The 27,137-nt window shown below is 44.4% G+C and overlaps 1 protein-coding gene across 1 annotated transcript in view; it reads right to left on the bottom strand.

Moving 5' to 3' along the window:
* Positions 1-27,137, bottom strand: part of LOC142255787 (uncharacterized) — a 66,659-nt gene that overhangs the window by 7,841 nt on the left and 31,681 nt on the right. Inside the window, exons 7-12 of the mRNA XM_075327234.1 lie at positions 24,440-24,472; positions 23,737-23,946; positions 9,820-9,943; positions 9,198-9,539; positions 6,369-6,644; positions 3,297-3,386 (exon numbers count right to left, since the gene is read on the bottom strand). Of these exons, the coding sequence (XP_075183349.1) occupies positions 3,297-3,386; positions 6,369-6,644; positions 9,198-9,539; positions 9,820-9,943; positions 23,737-23,946; positions 24,440-24,472 (1,075 nt within the window). The remainder of the gene's footprint in view (positions 1-3,296; positions 3,387-6,368; positions 6,645-9,197; positions 9,540-9,819; positions 9,944-23,736; positions 23,947-24,439; positions 24,473-27,137) is intronic.

Below are 27,137 nucleotides of genomic sequence, written 5' to 3'. Positions count from 1 at the left end.
TTGATCAATATCAATGAATAAAGGATTACATTATTACACGGGATTCGTACAATGATATAAAAACAAACAAAAATAAATACAAAAATACTAAAAGTTTTGATCTGCTCACACTCGACAAGTATAGATAAAAGCTAAAAACATTCTCTGTCGTTCTTCCCAGTGTCTGTTATTGGCTACAGCCCTGATATCATGTTTATAGCGCATCAGACAATCACCAAGGTCAGTGGCTCTTAAGGCCCCGTCACACTAAGCAACATCGCTGCTAACGAACAACTTTTGTGACGTTGCTAGCGATGTTGCTGTGTGTGACATCCAGCAACAACCTGGCCCCTGCTGTGAGGTCGTTGGTTGTTGCTGAATGTCCTGGGCTATTTTTTAGTTGTTGCTCTCCCGCTGTGAAGCACAGATCGCTGTGTGTGACAGCGAGACAGCAACAACTAAATGTGCAGACAGCAGGAGCCGGCTTCTGCGGAGGCTGGTAACCAATGTAAACATCGGGTAACCAAGAAGCCCTGTCCTTGGTTACCCGATATTTACCTTTGTTACCAGCCTCCGCCGCTCTCACTGTCAGTGCCGGCTCCTGCTCTGTGCACATGTAGCTGCAGGACACATCGGGTTAATTAACCCGATGTGTGCTGTAACTAGGAGAGCAAGGAGCCAGCGCTAAGCATTGTGCGCTGCTCCCTGCTCTGTGCACATTTAGCTGCAGCACACATCGGGTAATTAACCCGATGTGTGCTGTAACTAGGAGAGCAGGGAGCCAGCGCTCAGTGTGCGCTGCTCCCTGCTCTCTGCACGTGTAGCTCCGTGCACTGGTAACCAAGGTAAATATCGGGTTGGTTACCCGATATTTACCTTAGTTACCAAGCGCAGCATCTTCCACGCGGCGCTGGGGGCTGGTCACTGGTTGCTGGTGAGCTCACCAGCAACTCGTGTAGCGAAGCTCCAGCGATCCCTGCCAGGTCAGGTTGCTGGTGGGATCGCTGGAGCGTCGCAGTGTGACATCTCACCAGCAACCTCCTAGCAACTTACCAGCGATCCCTATCGTTGTTGGGATCGCTGGTAAGTTGCTTAGTGTGACTGGACCTTTAGTAGGGAAAGCCAAGGAGCTCAATGATTGGCTGCCAGACACTGCGTTGATTGGCTGGACAAACCTACAGCCAAATAAGACTTCGTGCTTTGCACTGCAGAAGGGTAAACACCCTGGAACATGTGTCTACAAAAAGAGTATGTGGTTTGGCTTTTACCCTTAAGGTCCAGTCACACTAAGCAACTTACCAGCGATCCCAACAACGATAGGGATCGCTGGTAAGTTGCTAGGAGGTTGCTGGTGAGATGTCACACTGCGACGCTCCAGCGATCCCACCAGCAACCTGACCTGGCAGGGATCGCTGGATCGTGGCTACACGAGTTGCTGGTGAGCTCACCAGCAACAAGTGACCAGCCCCCAGTCTCCTAGTTACAGCACACATCAGGTTAATTAACCCGATGTGTGCTGCAGCTAAATGTGCACAGAGCAGGGAGCAGCGCACACTGAGCGCTGGCTCCTTGCTCTCCTAGTTACAGCACACATCGGGTTAATTGCCTGATGTGTGCTGCAGCTACATGTGCACAGAGCAGGGAGCAGCGCACAATGCTTAGCGCTGGCTCCTTGCTCTCCTAGTTACAGCACACATCGGGTTAATTACCTGATGTGTGCTGCAGCTACATGTGCACAGAGCAGGAGCCGGCACTGACAGTGAGAGCGGAGGAGGCTGGTATCAAAGGTAAATATCGGGTAACCAAGGACAGGGCTTCTTGGTTACCCGATGTTTACATTAGTTACCAGCCTCAGCAGAAGCTGGCTCCCTGCTCACTGCACATTTAGTTGTTGCTGTCTCGCTGTCACACACAGCGATCTGTGCTTCACAGCGGGACAGCAACAACTAAAAAATGGCCCAGGACATTCAGCAACAACCAACGACCTCACAGCAGGGGCCAGGTTGTTGCTGGATGTCACACACAGCAACATCGCTAGCAACGTCACAAAAGTTGTTCGTTACCAGCGATGTTGCTAGCGATGTTGCTTAGTGTGACGGGGCCTTTAGTCTTGTGTGAAGGCTCATTAAAGTGCACCAATCAACAGGATTTTCCTGCATAACCTAAAGCCAGTGCTATACTGGCACTATCATGCTGATTCTATACATACCTTTAGTGCTCAGCTCGGATGTATAGGTTTCGAACCACAAGCAAGTAAAATTTGTAAAATAAGCAGCTTCTTGAATGACAGCAGCTGCCAATAAGCTGATAGTTGGGGTGGATGTTCATAGTTCTCTCGTCCCCCTGTTATTCATGCTAAGGTTGTGGCTAAATCCCAGTGGGTAGAAGGATCTGTGAACCGTGACCGGCTTCCATAGTGGGCGTGACTGCTTGTTTGGTGGGCGTGGCGATGTTTCCTTCCATCCACTATAAAAATGCTTCGCCCCCTCCCGTACCACTCCATCTGTGGGTCTTACACCTAAACCCCACTTCTATTACAATCAACTCTATGCTGACGTGGACTTAGAAGAATAATGTATCTTCTTGGTATGAGCAATGTTAGTGGAGGAACCGCCCCTTTCTGGTCAGCAAAGGTCCCTCTGGCCACTGGGATTTAGATGCTACCTGTATGCTAATTCTATTATGGAATCATTTTACTTTGTGACTAGAAGGACCTGTGCTGATGTCATATCCATGTGACCAGAAGGGGCGGAGATCTAAGCCAACATAGTTGATACCAGGAAGCAACATTATTTTTTTGTTGGCTGAAGCCCCACCCCTTCTGGTCACATGGGTATGACATCTGCAAAGGTCCTTCTAGTCACTTAGTAAAACAATTCCATAATAGAATTAGCATAAATTACAGGGGGAGGGGATAACTATGAATACCCCCCAGCAATATGCTGATCAGCAGCTGCTGTCATTCAAGAAGCTCCTCATTTTACAAACTTTACTTGCTTGTGTTTCAAAACCTATACATCCGAGCTGACCACTAAAGGTATGTATAGAATCAGCCTGATAGCGCCAGTATAGCACTGGTTTAGGCTATATAGGAAAAGTCTGGTGATTGGTGTGCTTTAAAGGGTCGATATTTACTTTTTGCTACTTTCATTAGGTGGCAATTTGCATAGTTAATTTCCCAGAGAAGCATTGCGTGGCCTATAAGTCTCCTTACACTGACTTTAAAGTTATGAACATAATTAGCTTACAAGTAAATTTGTGTATAGTAAAAAAAATACAAATATTCTGAGAAAAACTGAAATAAAAATGTACAGTACTTGCATGTTTAGAGTTTGATGTTGCATTCATGTATATTGTTATAGTGGTGGATCCATATGGCTCAGGGATAATTGGCTCATTTTCTTCACCTGAAATCAGATGAAAGAAGTAAAGGCTGATGGCCAGTTGTAGTAAAATGGTTGTAGTAAGGGTAGAAGGCTGCAAAAGGAAGCAAAAAGGGTGCAATTGCCCTACAAACATGTGGATATGGCGTAAATAAAAAAATTACTTGGGCTCCCACCTCTTTTTGATAACCAGATCAGGTAAAACAGACAGCTGTGGGCTGCAATCCTCAGCTGTCTGCTTTACTACCTTGGCTGGTTATCAAAAATAGAGGGTATCCCATGCCATAATTTAAAATTATTTATTTAATTTTTTTTTTTTCTAAATGGCATGGGTTCCCCCACATCCAAGGTAAAATAGAGAGCACCAGACTGATATTATCAGGCTGAGATGGCCATTGGTTATTGGGTCCTCCTCAGCCTAAAACTTGCAGGCCACATACGCCCCAGAAGTGGCGCATCCATTAGATACTCCAATTCTGGCACTGTGCCCAGCTCTTCCTGATTTCTCTGCTGCAGTAATACTTGGGGGGTTGATATCAGCTGGGAATTGACAGATGACATCAAGCCCAGGGGTTAGTAATGAAGAGGCGTCTATCAGACACATCCATTACTAACCTGGCAAGTATAGAGTTAAAAAATGCACAGACACTGGGAAAAAAAAGTTTATGTGAATAAAGACTCTCCCACACACCTTTGTTTACTAATGTATTACTTCAAAGGAAATCCTGGAAGTTGAGACGTAATTTAAAGTGTGATGTCCCATCAATTCCTATGGAGCTTTGTGCTGAGAATATTCTCAGAGCGATGCTCCATAGATCACTGCTGGTCTGTGGCAGACCCAGAATTTCTCATGAGAATGATAGCATTCCCTCCCCATTATTAATTATCATGCCCTTGTAGCATCCTCCCCCACCCCACAATTCATTATATGGCCTTCATAGCATCCTCCCCACCAGAAAAATCATTATTATACCCTAATAGCATCTTCCACACACCCTAATTCATTATATGGCCTTCATAGCATCCTCCCCACCACAAAAATCATTATTACGCCCTATTAGCATCTTCCTCACCCCATAATTTATTATATTGCCCTTTTAGCAACCTTCCTACACCTCAGTTCATTATATGGCTCTCATAGCATCATCACCCACCCCACAATTCATTAAATGGCCCACAATTCATTATATGGATCTAAAACCATCCTCCCTACCCCACAACTCATTATTACACCCTGGTAGTATCCTCCCCACTTCAAAATTCATTATATTGTGCCACACCATAATTCATTATATAGTCGTGATAGCATCCACCCCCTTCCCACAATTTATTATAAGGCTCTGCTATTGTCCTCCCCACCCCACAATTCATTGTAAGGACCTGATTGCATCTTCTCTGGCACAGCAATTCATTATGATGCTATCAGGGACTTGAAATGTATTGGGGGGTGAGAGAGGAGATAACGGTGAGAAGATACTAGCGAGGACTTGTAATGAATTGGAGGGTTGTGGAGGATGCTACGTACCTGATAGCATACTCACCCCACCCACAATTCATTATTAGACCCTGATAGCAGCTTCTCCCATTCCAAAAACTCATTATGACTTATCAGGGACTTATAATAAATTGTAGGAGTGAAATGTGTATATGTTCAGAATTTGCAGCAGAAAATTCTGCTGTAATTCCTGATGTGTTGGCAAGAAGAACACTGCATAAAATATACATTTTTTACATGCATTTTTGTTGCATATTTTTCCACACTCATTAGTATGGGTGAAACACGCATGAGTACGTGAGATTGCAGGAGTCTCCCTCCCTTTTCTTGTGCCATAAAACATTGCATATTTTCTGCACCAAACATGCAACATATGCACATTTGAGGGTTATGTCCGTGTGCTTCCACATTTTGTATCGGACGGCACACGGATTCATAGCGTTTCATAAATCCATTCACATGTTCATGAAAATCACACATCCGGAAAGAGTTCTGGAAGACTCTAACCTTATTATGAGGAATAGGACATAGTTAATTGGTTGGTGCATTGTCCAAGAAAAAAAATCAGGCAGCACACCAACACTTCACACAGATACAGGACTATAGCCTTATTTTGAATATCACAGTCTATTAGTATCTAATAAGCCCATTTATTATGTAACGTATCATCCTTAACTGCATAGTTTCCTTTTTTATTATATATAACACTGTCCCTTATTAGTTTCCTCTCTAGTTATGTATGGCACTATTCCTTAATGTATAGTGTCCTTTCTTACTATGTATAGCACTGTCCTTTACATAGCATATTCTCATTATTGTTATTCACAGCACCCCTCTTTTACATAATCCTCTCTTGTTAGATACAAAATGACTACTGATGGAACAGCATCTGACCCAAAGAGCAAGTCCTTCAGCTCCTCCATTAGGAGTTATTTCATTTTATATCTAACAAGGGAGGACACTATATACTGTATAAAGACAGGGAGCAATAAATAACATGAGAATATATGTAAGGGACGGTGCTGTACATAACAAGAGAGGGCAAATAACTTTTTGAAAGGAAGTTTTGTTTTAGATATCTTGAAGGAGACATTGCAGGAGAAATAAGCCTACTTTGTGCCCAATAAATTAGGAAACCCTTATTTTATCCTCATATTTCAATGCCAAGATGTGAGTGCGTGAACTTGTAAGGGCTACAGTACTTAAAGAGGCTGAGGAACACATACACAACATGGCTCATTGGTTAGCACTGTATGGTAGCTCAGTAGTTAGCACTGTTGCTTTGCAGGGCTGGGGTCCTAGGTACAAATCCCACCATCTGCAAGGAGTTTGTATGTTCTCCCCATGTTTGAGTGGGTTTTCTCCGGTTCCCTCCCATGTTCCAAAGATATGATAGGGAATATAGGTTGTGAGCCCCAATGGGGACACTTAGATTAGCATTTGTATAGTGAATGCACAAGCCCTTAGATAATGCAGTTCTTTACTATATTTTTGTATATGACATTACTTACGGGATATGGACAGAGTATAGACTTCACTGGAGCTTGTGCTAACCAAATTCTCCGCTCGACACTTGTATCTTCCTTCGTCGTTACTTTTGATGTTCGCGAACATGATTGTCCCATTCTCATGAGTTACAATGTTTCCATTTTCTTCTTTTATTGTTTTGGAGGTTGATTTCACCCATACGATCCTGTCGGCATTGGCTGAGGCACAGGTAAGGGAGAAAAAGTCATTTTCTTTGATTTCTGAGTGAGATGCTGTGATTACCGGTTTACCAACAGTCTCTGTGGACAAAAGGAGATGATAAATTACTCAAAGAAGCCTTAAAGATGTATTTCAAGTTTGAGCAAATTTTCACCTATATATGGGGGTATTACTACTGAGACTCCCACTTTTTTCAAGCAACGAGTGCTCACCTTCTGCATGACTCCTTACACCAAGCTGTGTACTGACCTATAGACTATCACGCTTGCTTATGAAGGCAATGAGACAGATTGGAGAGATCTCCAAAGTGCAGTTAACAAATAACCCACAAGAGGGCGATAGAGTAGTCAGCAAGCCAGGTCTGCAACAGGAGGTCTCGTCAATAGTACAGGAGTAAGCAAATTGTAGTCAGGTGATAGCCAGGGGTCAGGAGTCAAGATGTCACGTATACTGCAAAAGGGAGAGACGGAGCCGAGGTCAGGAATGAGGATACACTTCAAAGGCTGCGGAGTCAAAGTAACATACAGGGGTGGAGGACACACACGTCAGCTCACCTTCTGCATGACTCCTTGCACCGAGCAGTGTACTGACCTATAGACTATCACGCTTGCTTGTGGAGGCAATGAGACGGATTGGAGAGAGATCTCCAAAGTGCAGTTAGCAAATAACCCATAAGTGGGCGATAGAGTACTCAGCATGCCTCGTCTGCAACAGGAGGTCTCGTCAATAGTACAAGAGTAAGCAAATTGTAGTCAGATGATAGCCAGGGGTCAGGAGCCAAGATGTCACGTATACTGCAAAAGGGAGAGACGGAGCTGAGGTTAGGAACAAGGATACATGTCAGAGGCTGCGGAGTCAAAGTAATATACAGGGGTGGAGGATACACAGGTTGGGATCGGTGTCAGACAGATAGGACTGGGACAACAACTATAGACAGGATAGGGGAGTCAGGCAACGAGGGACAGGCGAACAGAGGAGGACACAGGTCAGGACTAGGTAGCAGGGAGGCAGGGAAGATCAGGTTAACTCACGGGAGCTAGGCACGCACAGTGCAGAGCAGGAACTATTACTGGCGCTGTTCCATGTTGAGTATCAGTGCCAGGATATAGCGGCCTGTCCTCCGGAACTAGGCAGAATCGAATTAACTCCTTCCATGGCCTGTAACTTTAAGATAAGATACCAGCAATGGCTCAGCGGTAGTTGAGCCAGGAATGGATCATGACATAGACTTTTTATGGAGCCACACTGCTCTGTGCACACTTGTGCTTGCAGAAGTGAGTTGTCACTCCAAGAACTAGAAAGTAACTGGATGGAGACTCATAAACTCTTAGACTAGGTAGACACTGAACTGATCTTCAACCCAGAGGTACACTTGATCGTAGTGAGGTCTGAGCCCCTAGCGTCTCACTGTCTACTATCCAGGTCCTGGTGTAACTCCCTCCACACCCATCACCCAAGGGATGGACCGAGACAGTAGTCACAAACCCCACAACAGACACACAAAAGGGGGTGCAATCCAACTAAAGCACACCACTACCAAACACACAAGGGAAGACACAAACCGTACACTGGAGGTAAATAAAGAAAGGGAGAAAGTTACGAAAGAGCGGGTAACTTTCACACAAAATACAACAGACAGCAGTACAAACACAACCTTCACTCTCCTGGCCTAGCTCCCTTTTGGGAGCTGAGGGTATTTATCCGAGTTGGGAGTGGTTATACTTCCAGAAACCTATTGTGATGCTTAGTCACTAGGTGTCGCTAGATAATTAGTATGTAGTGTGAACAGAGAAGTAGTCAAATAAATTGGGATGTGAGAACAGGAGAACATGACATGATACTGGGAGTAAGAGGGGGCATGATCAAGGTAACGGTTGAGGGTCAGGATACTGGGAGAGTACATACAGGACACAAAGAGCAGATGGAGACGAGGTCGAGGTACAGGCAAGGGGTCAGAAGCCAGGAGGTAACGGCAGAGTCAGGGGAACAGGCAGAGGGAATCAAACATGGTCCGGGATCAAGAGCCAAGATCAGAACTGTACACGAGTGAGAGCCGGAAGCACTTACTGCAGAACCAGGAACTACAACTGGCGGCGTTCCGGGCGAGGGTGCTCCCTCGTGAAATAGAGCAATCACCCAGAATGAGGAGTATGTGAAAAGGCCACTCTCAGCACCAACACAGTACCAACCCTTCCACCGGAATGCAATACAAGCAGTAGAGCATTAAGGTCTGCAATATGCTCAGTGTGACAAAACAGGCAAGCACTAGCTCTGCAGGAGAACAGAGCACAAGATGTTCCGTCAATCGGAACCATGACACCTGTGTCCTAGCTTAATAATATAAGCTACAATAGAGAGACCTAAATTATGAATGTCGAATTCCCTAATAGGGTATTTCCAATTGGTAAGTTTCATTTCTCGATTTCATGACACAAGTCCTCATGGAAGATCCATAGTGCCAATGATCCATTTGGGATGCCAAAGGTGACTCACTCGTATTGACTAAGCGTCTATCAGAATTTCATCAAAATTTTTGAGGGCAAATATAGCTTTGCATGCATTTCTATTGCTGCTATTGAAACCCCTACAAAGATACCGAAACTTAACCATAGCATTACAACATAGGTACCCACCATAAACATTTAGGTAAACGTCTGCATCTTCTTGCGCCTCCGTCTGTACTTTCACTATGTAATTCCCTCGATCCCCAACTTGAAGATCTTTGATCTGTAACGATCCGTTAGCGAAAGCGCTGACCCGAGAGACGTTCCGGTTCCCAAAAAGTAGTGAACCATTCATATACGTGAATATTTGGTTCTCAGAGGTTGCTTTTGGTCCTTTAAACCAACTGAAAAACATGATGTCTCCTTTAATCCCGGTAACGCTCAACGTGACGGATTCCTTGACAATCGGATACTTTGGATTCGGCTCGATAATTATTTTTCCATTGATCAGGTCGATGTGGAGAATTAAAACTAAAAAGGAAAGACACAGAACAAATAATAGATGATCAAAAATGGTCTAGCAAACGTCTTCTACGACACTGGGAAGGAGTCTCACTAAGAGAAGATAGGTTCTACCTATAAACCCTTCTTCATCTACACAGTTTGGAGGCAACAAGGACCGTTATTCTTCTTGACAATTTAGACCCAAAAGTTCCTTAGAAATTACCTCAGGAGCCCAAAACTGGTATTGCCTAGGCAAACGAAGACTTCTATATATATATAAAGCACCTAAAACATTACCTGCTATCACGTCGGCTCTCATAGCTGACTCCTTGGCCGTAGGTTTCCCCGTAGAACACTGAGGCTTTGCTAGATATTATGTTCCTCTTTCTGGTGGACATGCTGATGGGAATATCTGGTGACACTGTGTTATCCTGAAAGACATATTGTACTGTGGTGCTATCAGAAGTTAAAGGATGTTTCCTTAGATAGAGAATTTCCTTTCTACTTCCTTTCAGTCTTCGGTATGACGGCCACCTCTGGCTGTAGAACATGGGGATATCATTACTATATTTAGCAGTTCCTACAGAAATAATGCAAAAGTTAAAGAAGCACTAAACCTATGTGAATGTATATATAGTGTAGGTGTATTAATATACTCACCGATCACCATTTTCTCCAGTATCTAGAGTCAATCCAGTGCTCTTCTGGGTCAAGGGAGGACTATTTCAAAATGATATGGTAGGTACTACATGGTATATTAAGGTGGGTGCTCAATGCTAGAGGAATAAATCAATCGAAGAAAATACAGTGGCATATCAAATGTCAAGATGAAGCGTTTTTTTGCATCACCATAGTCTGTAAATTAATGTGGGCCAACAATTAAGTCATAAGACCTCGTTCAAGGCCTAAAACGTTACAACAAAATTCATATATGAGACAATAATGTAAAGTAATGACTGTAAGATAGCGAGGGACAGGGGATCCTATGCTGTCCCTCACCCACTTTGTCCCTAGGCTATCCTTAACCACAGGGTTACCCTTAATGGTGGAGATGCCTGAGTCCCACGCCTGACTATGTTCTTGACCAGAACAAACCTGATTCCCCCCTGCCACCCAGGAATAAAAAGGCAGGAGTGAGATGGAAACAGAGATAAAGACATATAGGGAAAAACTAAATCTCTGACACACTGCAAACTCACAGTAAAAAAACAATGAGAGATTCAGGAAAAAAGCAAGAGCAGGAAGGTAGCAGCAAAATACAACAAAGGTTAACTCTACAACCGCACAGACCAACAAGTACTACAACCACCAGTTAAAGGCCCTGTCACACACACAGATAAATCTGTGGCAGATCTGTGGTAGATCTGTGGTAGATCTGTGGTTGCAGTGAAATTGTGGACAATTAGTGCCAGGTTTGTGGCTGTGTACAAATGGAACAATATGTCCATGATTTCACTGCAACCACAGATCTGCAAAAGATTTATCTGTGTGTGTGACAGGGCCTTAAGTCTGGATCACAACACCTCACCAGACCAGCTTAGATGAACTATAGCTGGCACAAAAGGAATGATCTAGCCAGCATATATAGGAAGGAAGCTGATGTCATTGGCTCGCCCACAACATGTGATCAAAGGAGACTAACAAGCAGATCAGCAGATTAATGCTTGGTAGCTTGCCTATCAAATACCAATCTGTTGGTCAACACCCGAATCTGCCTGCGCTGATCACAGACATCAGAGAAGTTATCAGGCAGAATGTCAGAATCTGTAGTCTAAATAGATCCCAATTAAGCCGTGATGTTTGAAAAAACCTCTGTGTGACAAACAAACTATAGTAACACAGATGCTATCTAAAATTATATGTAAAAAAATAACAAAAATAAATATTTGACATATGAATAGTAATGGGCGAACCCGAACTGTAAAGTTTGCGGTCCATACTGAACACATAGTGTTTGTGCACACGATCCCGAACACGAGCTTTCCTAGGAAGCTCACCTTACAGTTCGAGTCCAGTTCGGGTCCAGGAGCTGTAAAAAAAGCACATTATGAAAAAACATTATGATTATACTTCCAGTCTCATGCCACGTCCTGCAGACCCGCTCAGCCGCTGTCTGCTGGCCGCTTCTGCTTCCGGGTCTGATCATTCACTGCACTGCTGTCACTCGGCCATTTTCGGCTGTTTTCTGCCTTGTTTGCAGTGACGTCAGGGTTCCCCCGAGTCCATGGCTCAAGGACTCGATTGAACTTTGACTGTCACTGTGCAAGTGTCGCATCGGTATCACCTGGCACGGCACACACTCTCCTGACAGAAGCAGGTCACCTTCATTTATTTACATGCAGCTGAGGCGCCCATGTCAGGAAAGTGTGTAGCGTGCGGGGTGATGCAATGTCAGACTTGCACGAGTCATACGCAAGTGGAATCATACCCTCACTGTCAGCCTGCTTCTTGCTCTGTATAGTCGTTTGTCTGTACGGAGTGATGAAGCAGAGCTGACATTTCTCGCCCTGCCTCTCGCTCTGTAGAGATGTTTGTCTTTACAGAGTGATGAAGCAGAGCTGACATTTCTTGCCCTGCTTCTCCCTCTCTAGAGATGTTTGTCTGTACAGAGTGATGAAGCAGAGCTGACATTTCTCGCCTTGCTTCTTGCTTTGTAGAGATGTTTGTCTGTACAGAGTGATGAAGCAAAGCTGACATTTCTCTCCCTGCTTCTCGCTCTGTAAGATGTTTGTCTATACAGAGGGATGAAGCAGAGCTGACATTGCACTCCCTGCTTCTTGTTCTCTAGAGAAACTTGTCTCTACAGAGTGATGAAGTAGAATTGACATTGTTCTACCTGTGGACTATGTCGGACTAAGGTTTTTTTTTTTATAATAAAGATTGAGTCTCTAAATGTTTTTTTGTTTTATTTCTAATAAAAAAATGTTTTCTATGTGTTATTTTTTTAACTGTTTACTAGAAATTCATGGTGGCCATGTCTCATTTGGCTTGACACCATGAATGTCGGGCTTTACCAGTCGAGAATACAAACCTGGTATTAAACCCATTATTACCCAGCGTGCCACGCCATCAAAGCCGCTGGACGTGCTGGGTAAAGCGCTTGGAAATGTTGCTAAGAAACAATGCGCCATCTTCAGGAGTGGCTGCGGGCTGTGATTTTTAGTGTGGGGGTGTTACGGTTGCTGCGAGCACTGGAGACTATGTCCAGATTTCTTGCTACTGCACATGTGCGAGCGCTGGAGACTAAGTCCAGATTTCTTGCTACTGCACATGTGCGAGCGCTGGAGACTAAGTCCAGATTTCTTGCTACTGCACATGTGCGAGCTCCGGAGACTAAGTCCAATCTTGGAGCCATTGCACATGTGCGGGTGACATCATCGCTGACACGAGGTCACATGTCTCTGACACCTTCTATGCCGATTGGTCGCTGGTCATGTGCTTGTGACGTCTTGCTCGGTGATAGGCCAGCATGACGTCACTCCTGTCGTTCTGGCAGCGGATTGGCTCTGGTGTCCTCCATCTTGGATGGGGCACAGAGTCTATATAAGACCCTGACACACGCCGCATGGTGCTCAGTCCTCTTGGTTCATGCATATGAGTAGACGCTCTGTGCGCGTTCCTCTAGGCATTCCTCTGTCTATGCTAGGTGAGCGCTACCGGCAGGGTAGCGTTCTTATACCTTACAGCTTCGGCTGCTGTCCGTATCCTTACCTCTTAGGGGAGCGGATATAGGCAGGTGCCTGAGGCACATGGTCTGGCTGGGCCTTGTGATTCTACTCGTAGGTGGACGTTGCCGCTAGGGTAACGTTCCTTATACTGCGTCTGGCAGTTGTTCGTATCCTCGCACACTAGGGGAGCGAACAGAGGTAGGAGCTTTGTGCGGCTTACGCTGCTGTTCGTCTCTTTTGCACCACTAGAAGAGCGGACCTAGGCAGGTGCCATATTTAGTGGTTCGTGTCCTCGCACACTAGTGGAGCGAACGCAGGTAGGAGCTTTGTGCGGCTTACGCTGCTGTTCGTCTCTTTTGCACCACTGGAAGAGCGGACCTAGGTAGGTGCCATTTCGCACACATTGCCTTTGTCTCTGTGATTATTAACAGAGATCATTCCACACACCCTCCAAGTAAGGGAGGAATTGCTTTACTTACTTATTATATCCTTCTGTGAGTTAACAGAGGTATTGCACTCTGCCATAGTCTGCAGCAAAGTCTTTGCACGGTGGACCCTGACTGTCTGATACTCCTTTCGGTTATTATCAGACAGCCCCCCGTAACAGGGGGGCCCACAACGCTTGGACCTTACCACGCTGAGAATCCCAGCCCTCAGCTGCCTGGTTTTACCTGACTAGCAATCAAAATACAGCGGGAGCCAGGCAGATGCGGTGGCAGACCATGGCCATCAGCTTTATCTGCGCTGAGAATCAAAAATACTGCGGGGCACTGTCATTTTTTTTAATTATTTATTTTTACACTACTATACGTTTCAGGGACCCAACAGCCAATCACAGACGCTGTCACTCAGAATGGGCGTCTGTGATTGGCTGTTGGAGTGACCTGGAATCTGACCATATATTCTAGCATGTAGAATGTATGGGCTGGTTTCAGGTTACTCCAGCATCCAATCACAGATGCCCACTCCGTGACAACGTTTGTGATTGTCTGATATTTTAACAGTAAAATAAAACGACACAGAGAAAAAAATATTTTATTAGAAATAAAACAGAAGACATTTAGGACTCCATCTTTATTACTCAAAAAAACCTGTCTGACGTAGGCCAAAGGTGGTGCGAGCATCTTCAGCACTGCTACATCTGTGCAAGGAGAAAAATACAGGTCTGCTCGGTTAGAGCCTTCAACGGAGTGCATAGCTGAGGCCGGTCAGCTGTGCCCCCGGGTAACCACTACTAACTACAGGACCTTCCATGAAGTCATAGCCATGTGACCAGTCTGTAACCCATGAGGTAATACAACATTAACACGAGACTGGTCACATAGCTATGACGTCATGGAAAGTCCTGTAGTCAGTGCTGGTTCCCTGGGGGCACAGCAATGATCGGACGTGGAAGCAGAAGCGGCCGGGAGACAGAGTCTGCAGGACACATCACGGGAGTGGTAAGTATAATGACAATGTTTATTATTAACTATATTCTTTATTTTACAGCCCCCCCCCCCCGCCCCATCCCATATCCCATAAATGTAAAATCCAAGTTCGGTGTTCAGACACAAGTTCGCGTTATCTCCGACCCCGAATACAAACTTTACAAAATGTTCGGGCGAAGCTCCCAATCCCGAACATCGGGAGGTTCGACCATCACTACATATGAATGCATGTGCATAATCATAAATTGATGCAGCCAAACAGCAAAAAAAAATAGTTGTAACATTGAGTAAAAAATCGTAAGTACATACAATATACAGTATAATAAGTGTGTTGATACACTTATGTACACAAAATATCTGCATGGTGTGTGCATAATCATAAATTGATGCAACTAAACAACAAAAAAATAGCAGTAGTATATGGACAAAAATGGTTTATACATACAATATACAACAATTGTGTAGATTGTGTAGGCTATAAGCTTAGCGCTGCTTTGCCTGAGATTGCTGGTCCCTGTAAGTGTGATCCTGATCCGTCCCCTCTCTGTGCCCTCGATCTTTGTCTGTGTTCCATCCCCTAGTCGTTGTGCCATTCCTCTGTCCCACCTCCTTCCTTCCCACAATAGTCCTGGTTGTTTCCCCCTCTCCTACCTCCCCACTTGGTTGCTACCTCTGGTACTGACCTCAGCCTGACCTCGACCCTGTCTCTGCTCGCTCCTCCGGTCTTCCTTCTCCCTGTACTGTGTATGACCTGGCCTGCCTGACTAAATGGTTTCTACATACAATATACAACAATTGTGTAGATATACTTATATATACAAAATAGCTCAGTAAACACCACAATAAAGTAGTGTATATCACACTAGTAAAGAGAAGGGGTCGGACATTAAATAAATGGAATAAAAGCAAAAAGGAAAAGAAAAAGAAATGGGTGGTACCATGATAAAAGTTTTGTCCGAGTTTATAAACTCCTTAATCAACCCATGGAGCGGTGGAATATGGTAAGCCACAGTGTCACGGTTTTGCCTCCCTGTCCACATGGCTAGGGGGCAGAGCCTTCTCCCGGACCTCAGTTCCGGAGCTTGGATGCTTTAAATACTGTCATCAATAGTGAACCAGCGCCGGCTATAAGCTTAGCGCTGCTTTGCCTGTGAGTGCTGGTCCCTGTAAGTGTGATCCTGATCCGTCCCCTTTCTGTGCCCTCGCTCTCTGTCTGTGTTCCATCCCCTAGTCATTCTGCCATTCCTCTGTCCCACCTCCTTCCTTCCCACAATAGTCCTGGTTGTTCCCCCCTCTCCTACCTCCCCACTCGGTTGCTAACTCTGGTACTGACCTCGGTCTGACCTTGATCCTGTCTCTGCTCCTTCCTCCAGTCTTCCTTCTCCCCGTACTGTGTATGACCTGGCCTGCCTGACCTTCCCCCTCTTCTGCTTTCCAGCTGATGCTCAGCACACTGGGAGTTCCCCTCCTGGCTTATTCAGCTCCTTGTAGTGTATTTCCTTGCAGGACTAGAGCTCCCCTTAGTGGCAGCCTGACACACAGAAGAATATAGTCAGAGGTACAAGTATCATAGGCAGAGGTCTTGCAGTTACTACCGGAGTCCTGCAAGGTTTAAGGTGACTGTTGGTGAGCACTGCAACACACAAGGTATACCCAAACACACGATATAACAGGGCCCTGGTGCTATGGAGAGGGTAGTGGGGTTACCCACTTACCTGAGGCTGATTCCTGCATTCCCTAACATCCTTAGACGGGTCCTTCCCCCCCATACATTACTCACGTGCCTAGACCCTCACTGGCCCCGAAGTTTGCCCTGACCCTGACTAGTGCAACCCAGCAAGATGCTAGTCTTGCTACTGGCATAAGACAACATGGGATAGGATAGATAAACAGGGGAGAAAGACACAACAAATAAAACTCTGGCTGAAATTTCTCAGCTGCAACAGAAACAACAGCTTCCTCCAGAGACTGGTTCCTTCCAAGTGGACAGCATAGGTATGAGCTATAGCCGGCATAAGGAGGAGTGAGGAGTGGATATTTCTGGCAGAAGGGAGTGGTTGCAGCTGAGGTTATAATTACCTGCTAGATCACTGCAGGATATAAAGGAGCCTTAACCCCTTCTGTACTGGATGGAATTAAGCACTCTCCAACTCACTGTACATGATGAACACGCACTAAAGCAGATCTGCAATCCACAATACCCTGTGACCTTCTGATTCCTGATCCTCTGAGATCACATCAGGTTGTGACGCACTTGTGACAGCAAACTAAAGACCTAATACAAAAGGCATACTGGTAATCCATATAGATAGAGTGTGATGGAGATAAGTGTATACGTTGCCGCCAATAGGGGCATTTAAATGAGTGGTGCTAGTCGCGGTGGTTGCGTCATCATAGCAGTGACATGTAATCGGGGCAAGTGGGGCATAAGAACTAAACGTCGGACTGAAATGAAATCAAACATACTGAATGACGGAAGAAACTCAATGACAGTACAATAAGAAAAATAATTAAAGAAAGGAAAGTACCCCATAATTCTCAGGAAATTCCAGGTATTGATCCAGATCCGGTTCTCGGGTAATACAAAAAAATAAAACAAAAATAAAAATAAATAAATTAAATAAAATAAAATAATAAAAGTGGCAAGTAGGCCACTGAATTTAATGAAGTCACCTGAGGTCAAGTGACCTGCAGTTTAATACAGGTTGCCTCAAGGTTCTTCTGTTATATTATCAGTGTCTTTTAAACACACTGCCTTATTTTAAAAAGGAAAGATAATTAGCTAGCGCCAGAACAGTCACTTGCTAATTATCTGATTTCTGATTTATTTTTATCTATGTATCTAATTAACTGATTTATAAATGTTGTTTGTATATGATCTTACCTGTAATTATGAATCCCCTCATTGCACATGACGGATCGCTGTGCGACTCTCACGAAGATCAATCGTAGAATAAGGAAGTTGCACGTAAAAGAAAACGACAGCGCCCTCTAGTGAAATTCTTACTAACCAACGAAGAAATGTTGGCATTTTATTTTACAGAATTTTTTTATGCTTTTTATCAATGCATTTTTGTTGCAAATTTAATGCATTGTTATACTTTTTTTTTGCAGAAATGCTGGGATTTTACACTACATATAGGCAATTCTGTTTTCTCCATACTTTTTTTCAAGCACCCCAAAGAAGCCTATAGGGAAAAAATGGACCAAAAATGCACAGTTCTAGAGGCACAAATGTTTTTCATGAAATTACATCCACTTTGTCTAAAATGTGAAATGCAACAGAAAATATGAAGCATTTAGGCTACGTAAGAACATGGCTTAACACTAGAAGTCCGAGAAATTTCGAGCTCCCCCCTGAAGTCCCGAAAGAGGGTCAAATGACCCTTAGTCCAACTGAATAGAACTAACTAGAAACTAAATGGCTAAACTCAATGGAAAACAACAACCTCCTGTGGTGTGACAGTAATGGCCTCAATTACAGAACAAAAGACATTGATTATAGGATGTTAGCTAAAATCCTTCAGGTCATTCGACCCGACTCTGGGTTCCAAAGGTAGAAATGTTAAATGACCCCTCTCTGGGACTTCTAGTGTTAAATGCATGGTTGGTATGGCTCGGCCCCCATAAGCACTAAAATAATAGACTGCAAAGCACGAATTTTGGCATGTATGATGAACAATCAGTCTTGTATACACTACTCACAAAAAGGGAGGGATATTTGGCTTTTTGGTGAAATTTCAGGATGTCCTACAATGCCCTCTGATCTTTTCAGGTGAACTTATCTTCTCTAAACTTTTGGATGTTCATGTCCAACTGTTCTATGTTTCAGGACTTTTTGCACAACTTGCTGTTCTCTCACAAGGAGCTTAATGGAAAGTTCACAACAGGTGTTTGATTCATGAATCACCCAATAGATTTTGCGGTCAATTAGAATTGGTATTAAACAGTCCTCCTCATCAATCACGCTGTTCACATTTTGACATCATGAGACCAAGACGACCCCTAAAAATTGATCAGAAGCAATGCGCCATTGCGAGGCTTCAAGCAGGATGTTCTCAGATGGAAGTGGCCACTGAGCTTAGTGTCATAAAGTGTCACCAGTAGGTTGTATAGAGATACAGAAAGACTGGAAGAGTCCAAAGAGGCAGACAAATGGACGTCCTTTGGTCCCATCCAACAATGATAACCGCTTCATTGTGGATAATGGAACCAGAACCGGAGGATGAATGCCACACAACTACAGGCACCCGAGTGTCATTATCATTGGAAACAATTTACATCAATTTGGTCTGCATACTCAATGACCTGCAAGGTACCTGACCACCTCTACAGGCACAGGTGTCATCTATATACCTGACCACACCACCAGGCACAGGAGTTATCTACATACCTGACCACACCACCAGGTGTCATCTATATACCTGACCACACCACCGGGAACAGGAGTTATCTACATACCTTACCACACCACCAGGCACAGGATTCATCTAGATACCTGACCACACCACCAGGCACAGGATTCATCTAGATACCTGACCACACCACCAGGCACAGGAGTCATCTATATACCTGACCACACCACCAGGCACAGATGTCATCTACACTGGACGAGTGACCAGTGGGCCTCAGTGCTGTTCATTGATGAAAATCAATTCATGCTGAGCATAAATGATGGCCGCCAACGATGTTAGAGATATCAGGGAGAGTACTCTGCATCAGCCACTGTTGTCACCAGACGAGCCTTTGATGGTGGTGGTGGTGTTACAGTGTGGACTGGTGTGTCTAGTCACTACAAAATGGCCCTATACTGTGTGAATTATTATTATTATTTATTATTATAGCGCAATTAATTCCATGGCACTTTACAAGTGAAAAAGGGTATACATAAAAACTAGTACAACAATCATTAACAGTACAAAACAGACTGGTATAGGAGGAGAGAGGACCCTGCCCGCGAGGGCTCACAATCTACAGGGGATGCGTGAGGGTACAGTAGGTGAGGACATAGCTGGTTGTGCAGTGGTGTACTGGACTGAGGGTTATTGTAGATTGTAGGTTTGTCATGGTACAGTGACAGCCCCTAATACTGGAATAACATAATTCATCCAGCCATTGTGCCTCTACATAAATGGCACCGGCCTAATCTCATCTTCATGGCCTGACAGTGCTCCACCTCATTGAGGTCTCATCATTAGGGAACGGCTGCTGGAGACTTGGGGATCTCAAATGGAGCCGCTGCACTTTCTCCAGACCTGATGAATCCCATAGAATACCTATGGGATCACCTGAGTCGCCGTGAAGAGGCCGTAACTATGTACCCCAGAACGTCAATGAGGAAGAAGAAGAGTGGGACGCCACGCCTTAGCAGACAATAACTCCACTGGTGACCAGCAGGAGAAGTCATCGTCAGCTGTAATTGATGCTCAAGGCCACATGAGGTACAGCAATCCCAAATACAATTATGTATAACAGCAATAAAATTCAATCCTTTAATAATATTGATTTAAAAAGAAGAATCCAAGTTCCTCTAGTTCCACAAATCAATTCAACAAGCCATCACCATGTGTAATTGGATTCTGAATACCCAATCTGTAGGTCATCGGACCATGTATGTTGGGATACACACAGTGGTGGCCACTAGATCAAAAATACACAACAAAAAAACACAACAAACATAAATGAAGTATTATTGCCAAGATCAAGGACAGTGGTCCAGAAAAATAAACTTAGCAGAAAAAATTAATATACCTAAAAAAATATATGTCACAATTCCGTAATATGCTGACAATGGTCAGACATCAAGATATATCAACATATATTAGGCATATATAAAAAGGAATGGTCTCACCACATCCTTTCACAAGAGGGCAAGCAGTCTCTCCATCCGGATCCTGGGTTTAGCATGCCATTCAGCATTCACTCTCCCTGTCCAACCTGGAGACAAAATAACAAATTTGCCTGCTGCCCCAAACTTCCGTCCTAACAAGGACGGACCACATCTAGTAGTGCAAAGCTGGACCCCCTAAGCTGACCCTATAGGCGTCCCGACGCGTTTCGTCCACAATGACTCCTCAGGGGACATAGTGCTACATATATATTAGGTCCTGGTCGCCAGCCCTCACATGCCTATAATGTCAAAGGTCACATGACCTCAAGTTATTGAGACATTGACATTTTTGGAAGAGTATACCACCACTGGTGTTGGCTTTTGTTTCAAAAAATAGTTTGAGATGAGGTATTCCCCATAACTGCATCTACTTAAATGCCCTACTGTTATGATAAAATATCACTGTTGCTTGAACTTTACGTTTCCCATACATTTCACCGGAAAGCCAAATATCCCAAACTTTTTGTGAGTATTGTGTATATATATTTTACATTTTGACTGTTTTTTGTCTTTTTTTCCTCAAGTAAAAAGAATTATTTCATTAGCTGTAACCATAAAGTATGAATCCGGATATTTTTGGATCTTTGAATCCAATGTAATATGAAATGTTCAAGTTCCAAAATGGATTTAAAATAAAAGTTGCAAAAAAATGTATTTTTTTCCAATTAAATTCATTTTTTAATACATAAAAAAAAATGTATATACAGTAGGTCACATAATTGGCGGTGTTATTTCTGTAATGACCCATGCTATTTATCCATCTGCACAATGAACACTATAAGAAAAGACTCCAGAATGCAAAGTGTGAGAAGAGAATAGATTTAATTACAAGAAATTGAAAGAGGGAGAGAAATAGCAGAGTAATTGTGACGAGAAATTAGGACTCATTCAGGCTTTAGTTTTTTTGACTCACGAGAAAAACAAGACGAGTTTCATCATTTTGTTCACGGACGGGAAAAATAAAGTTGCTCGAGCTTTTATCTATCAGCCAGTGAAAAACAGACGACATAGAGATGGCATCCAAGTGCTGTCCGATTTCTTCACGGACCCATAGACTTTCATTGCAGAGTTTGATCTTAAACTTGTACATGTGTACGCAATATTGCGCTGACTGCTTGGTCTGCGCAAAATTATATACATGTGACGCGCCCACGGAGTCAGGGTCTACTTGTCACCGGGCCGCAATGCTTCTCCTGGGTGTCAATAAGAGGCTGGGGATGGGGATCACGGGGGTAGTTCTTCGTGACTCCACCTGTGGTGCGTGGCCAATATTTGCTGCCGCTCCAGGACTTCTCTGCCGGGGCAGATGACAACACAGCTCGGATGGTTCAGCTCTCTACAGGCAGAGCTATGGTCCCGGGGAGGATGGTGGTGGTAGTAGTCTCTCAGGCGCTGATGGCGCGGTGGCGCGATGGGGAGGGAACCAGCAGTAACAGGACGACACAGGTGGAACAGTTCGAGATCTTTTACTCACTGGTCACACACTGCCGTTGGAGCACCAGGCTACGCTGTGATGGGCCTCAGGCGATCCCGGATACTTCGGAAGTCGTGGCCGGCGGTTCCTTCTGTACGTCACCTTTCGATGGTTTCCCTCCACCCCAGCTTCTGGGCCGTGGAACGGGTCACGGGTGCCTTCTGAACTCCATGCGAACTCTGGGATCCCCCTTTTTTCCTAAGAACGCGGGTCGAGCCTCGGCCTCCAGACCATGGGCCCTGAACTTTCTGTGTCTTCTCTTGCTTGTCTGTTCCAGAGTCCGACCTGACTTGGACGCTGTCCACTGCAAACTGCTCTAGTGTGTGAGATGGCTCCTCACTTCCCCCTGTGGGTGCCCCGCCTCCCGGGTCCCTGAACTAGTGGGCATGAGGTCCCATACCTTGTGATGGCTACCCCAGCACCTACCGTATTATGTTATATGTTGGTTGAGTGTGGTTGTAGTTGTTACCAGTGGTGACCTCCTCCGCATCCACAATGAATACTGCACCTCGGGTGAGGTGCAGTACCCTATGGCGCCTGAGGCTGCAGGGGCGCCACACATGTGAAAAGCCACATAGACTATTATATTTATAAGCGCTATCCGCAAAATAAATGGATAGCACTCGTACGTGAAAAACTGAGATGTGAATGCGGTCTCGTGCATGGAGCTGCTGCTAATTAGTGCACAATTCTCTCAATCACTTTGCTCTTGCACAGATACATGTAATTTGCCGCAATCAATATTGCATCATTTTTGGAGACAAACTAAAAGAAATCGAATTCAGACACCATCATGGACAGCACTGTTTAATTTAGCTCAGCCCGTGACAATTTAGCTCAACCCCTGCTCGCGTCTTGTACCTGACCGGACCTGGCCGGTGTGCATTTACTGCCGCAACTAATATTGCTTACTAAAAGGGATAGGCTCGAAACATGACAACCAACACTGATAATTTAGAGAGGTATGGCACAAAATAATAAGCCCTCTTTAAAAAATGTCTGATAAATGAAAATGCGACCTCGGATGGAGTAAAGGAAACATCATGTGCCGGTAAGAATACGGGTAGTGGCAGCAACACTGTCGGCACCAGTAGTGGCACACGCTGGCCTCAGCTTTCATTGGGTATCATTGTAGAATAACTGAACTGAATACGTCCGAAGTCTTCTAAATCTAATGAAGACACCATAACTTGACATGGTAGCCGAGGTGGTGGTGGCGGTAGGAACACCGTCATACAGTTATGGTGGTAGGTTCACTAGGAGAAAATATAGAGATGGGAGTCAAAAAGGAGCAGACCATAACATGAAAAAGGGTCAGGGATGATGATTATGACCTGGGAGCCAGATCAGGAAGAGGAGACTGGTGGAATCAATAAAGAGTGGCGCCAACTTACGGCCAAAATATCAAAACCTTCTAAGGAAGATGTACTTCTACTGTGGCTGGCTCAATAATAGATGACCCTGTAGCTGCTAGTGGAGTATATTCAAAACCTGTTAGACCTAGAGAACTTTTTGGAGTTGGTGGATAAAGAAATGCTAGGAGTCTTTTTTGGTTTGACCCTTTCAATGGATCTTGCACTAGGAGCAAATCCAGAGATGGGAATCAAAAATGAGCAGACCATGACATGAAGAAAGGGTCAGGGATGATGATTGTGAGCTGGACATGACCTGGGAGCCAGATCAGGAAAGGAGACTGGTGGAATCAATAAAGAGTGGCACCAACTTATGGCCAAAATATCAAAACCTTCTAGGGAAGATGTACTTCTACTGTGGTTGGCTCTATAATAGATGACCCAGCAGCTGCTGGTGGAGTATAGTCAAAAGTTGTTAGGCCAAGAGAATTTTCTGGAGGACCCTTTGAAATGATCTCCTGATCTAAAATTTTTCCCTGAATGGCCGAAATGGTGTCAATCTCTGATGTTTCTGATGGTTTTAACTGGGTGTAGATGTCCTCAGTTTTGTACTGCAAGCTCTGCAAGATAAAAGAGGTAGATATAATTACTAAATGTCCACAAACAGTAAAAAATTACAACTTGATATAAACGATGGGATGTACAAAAAAAGCAAAATTTTGGAGAATCATGTAAACCTATCCAATTTGTGCTGAAATTTATATACAGAGTAATTACCAAAGTTTTTATTTAGTAATAACTAGACAAGAGCAAATTTGTTCGAGATCATTTTGAATTTTCCTCAAATTTTAAAAAAAATTGAATTCCACTGAATATTTTGCAACTTGGGCCAATTCACCAAATCGGCAGCAACCGGTGGACATCATCTTGGTGAACCATTAAGTAACTTTTTGTACATTTCAAAATTAGTTGAAACATAAAAGTATTTGTTCTCCCCTTTTTGGAACATGTCTCTAGAAAAAAATAAAAAAAATAAAATAAATAATATATATATATATATATATATATATGTATATATATATATATATATATAATTCAAGTTTCTCTACTCACCATATATGAGGATTCTTCATGTGGTTGTACTTCCTGAAAACATAAAATGAAAGGAGGAAGAAGAAACTGTGGGTTAAACATATTTTTTTTTATACATTTCTCTAAGTTTTTAGTGTTTTGCATTTTTCAAGTTATTGTGAGTTCAATTGGCGAAAACGAATGAAGGTGAAATTGTATAATTTTTTTATTATTAATGTGAATAACAGTAAAAAAAACCTCAAAGATTTTTTTCCTTTTATATTGTATATTAAAGGGGTTGTCCACTATTTGGACAACCCCTTCTCATTCTCAATGTTTGCCCCCATTAAAATAAAAAGCTTATACTCACCTCCACTGCTGACGCCATTGAAGAAAGGTTGGCTCTCACGTTCACGGGGCTCACATGGGGTTGTGACATCACACAAGCCCCATGTCAAATCACTGCCGACTTCCCCTTCACCGCCTTCGAAAGTATGAGTCATCAACAGGAAGTGAGCAGCCAGCCGCAGCTCTGACCGCAGCTGTTGATTACTCATGTTTCTGAAGCTGGGGAGAGAGAAGTCGGGGGTGATTGGACGCGGGGCTCACGTGGGGTTGTGATGTCATGCGAGCCCCAAGTCCACTCACCACCGGCTTCTCTCTCCCCACCTTTGGATGTATGAGTAATCAACAGGAAGTGAGCAGCCAGACGCAGCTCTGACTTCCTGTTGATTACTCATGTGTCTGAAGGTGGGGGGAGAGACATTAGGGGTGATTGGACGCAGGGCTTACGTGCGGTTGTGACGTCATGTGAGCCCAAAAGTCCAATCACTACCGGCTTCTCTTTCCACGCCTTCGGATATATGGATAATAAACAGGAAGTGAGCGGCCAGCTGCAGCTCTGACCTCCTGCTGATTGCTCATGTGTCTGAAGGTGTGGATAGAAGCCGGCTGTGATTGCATGAGGGGCTCACATGATGTCACAACCTCATATGAGCCCCGGGAATATGGGAGCCAACACCACTGGAATGGTACCAGCAGTGGTGGTGAGTATAAGCTTTTTTTATTTTAATGAAAGGCTAACATGGAGAATGAGAAGGGGTTGTTGAGAAACCAATTAACCCACATTTCCTACTTAGCTGCTCGCAACACTTATTCACTATTTATCAGTGAGCTCTGTACAGGAAGCTCGGTCTGGCGGCATGGCGAGTGGCCAGATGTTGTTCACTGGAGGTGATGGGCCTTATGTTCTACAATATGGGAGGGTGAGAGAGGCCACATGTTATAGACCACGCAGAGTGGCCAAGATTTAAGCATTGGCAGGTGAGCAGCCAGATGTTATACATTGGGGGCAAGGAACTAAATGCTATAAACTAAAGGACTGGAGCTTTCACACCGGGGGCAAGGGGGCAGATGTTATACACTGGGGGGTGAGGGGCCGGATGTTATACACTGGGGGTGAGGGGCCGGATGTTATACACTGGGGGTGAGGGGCCGGATGTTATGCACTGGGGGTGAGGGGTCGGATGTTATACACTGGGGGTGAGGGGCCGGATGTTATACACTGGGGGGGAGGGGCCGGATGTTATACACTGGGGGTGAGGGGCCGGATGTTATACACTGGGGGTGAGGGGCCGGATGTTATACACTGGGGGTGAGGGGCTGGATGTTATACACCGGGGGTGAGGGGTCGGATATTATACACCGGGGGTAAGGGGTCGGTTGTTATACACCGGGGGTGAGGGGCCGGATGTTATACACTGGGGGTGAGGGGCCGGATGTTATACACTGGGGGTGAGGGGCCGGATGTTATACACTGGGGGTGAGGGGCTGGATGTTATACACCGGGGGTGAGGGGTCGGATATTATACACCGGGGGTAAGGGGTCGGTTGTTATACACCGGGGGTGAGGGGCCGGATGTTATACACTGGGGGTGAGGGGCCAGATGTTATACACTGGGGGATGAGGAGCCAGATGTTATAAACTGGGGGGTGAGGGGCTGGATGTTATACACTGGGGGATGAGGAGCCAGATGTTATACAGTGTATCTCAGTAATCCCGCCGACTCTTGCTGTCTGTAGCAATTTCTGAGTTTGGGGAATTACAGTCATATGAAAAATTTGGGCACCCCTATTAATGTTAACCCTTTTTCTTTATAACAATTTGGGTTTTTGCAGCAGCTATTTCAGTTTCATATATCTAATAACTGATGGACTGAGTAATATTTCTGGATTGAAATGAGGTTTATTGTACTAACAGAAAATGTGCAATCCGCATTTAAACAAAATTTAACCGGTGCAAAAGTATGGGCACCTCAACATAAAAGTGACATTAATATTTTGTAGATCCTCCTTTTGCAAAAATCACAGCCTCTAGTCGCTTCCTGTAGCTTTTAATGAGTTCCTGGATCCTGGATGAAGGTATTTTTGACCATTCCTGTTTACAAAACAATTCCAGTTCAGTTAAGTTTGATGGTCGCCGAGCATGGACAGCCGCTTCAAATCATCCCACAGATTTTCAATGATATTCAGATCTGGGGACTGGGATGGCCATTCCAGAACATTGTAATTGTTCTTCTGCATGAATGCCTGAGTAGATTTGGAGCGGTGTTTTGGATCATTGTCTTGCTGAAATATCCATCCCCTGCATAACTTCAACTTCGTCACTGATTCTTGCACATTATTGTCAAGAATCTGCTGATACTGAGTTGAATCCATGCGACCCTCAACTTTAACCAGA

This window comes from Anomaloglossus baeobatrachus, chromosome 11, assembly GCF_048569485.1.
Source record: "Anomaloglossus baeobatrachus isolate aAnoBae1 chromosome 11, aAnoBae1.hap1, whole genome shotgun sequence".
In the NCBI taxonomy this organism is placed as follows: Eukaryota; Metazoa; Chordata; class Amphibia; order Anura; family Aromobatidae; genus Anomaloglossus; species Anomaloglossus baeobatrachus.
Note: the sequence above shows the minus strand (reverse complement) of the source record. Positions and strands in the feature narration are given on the sequence as shown.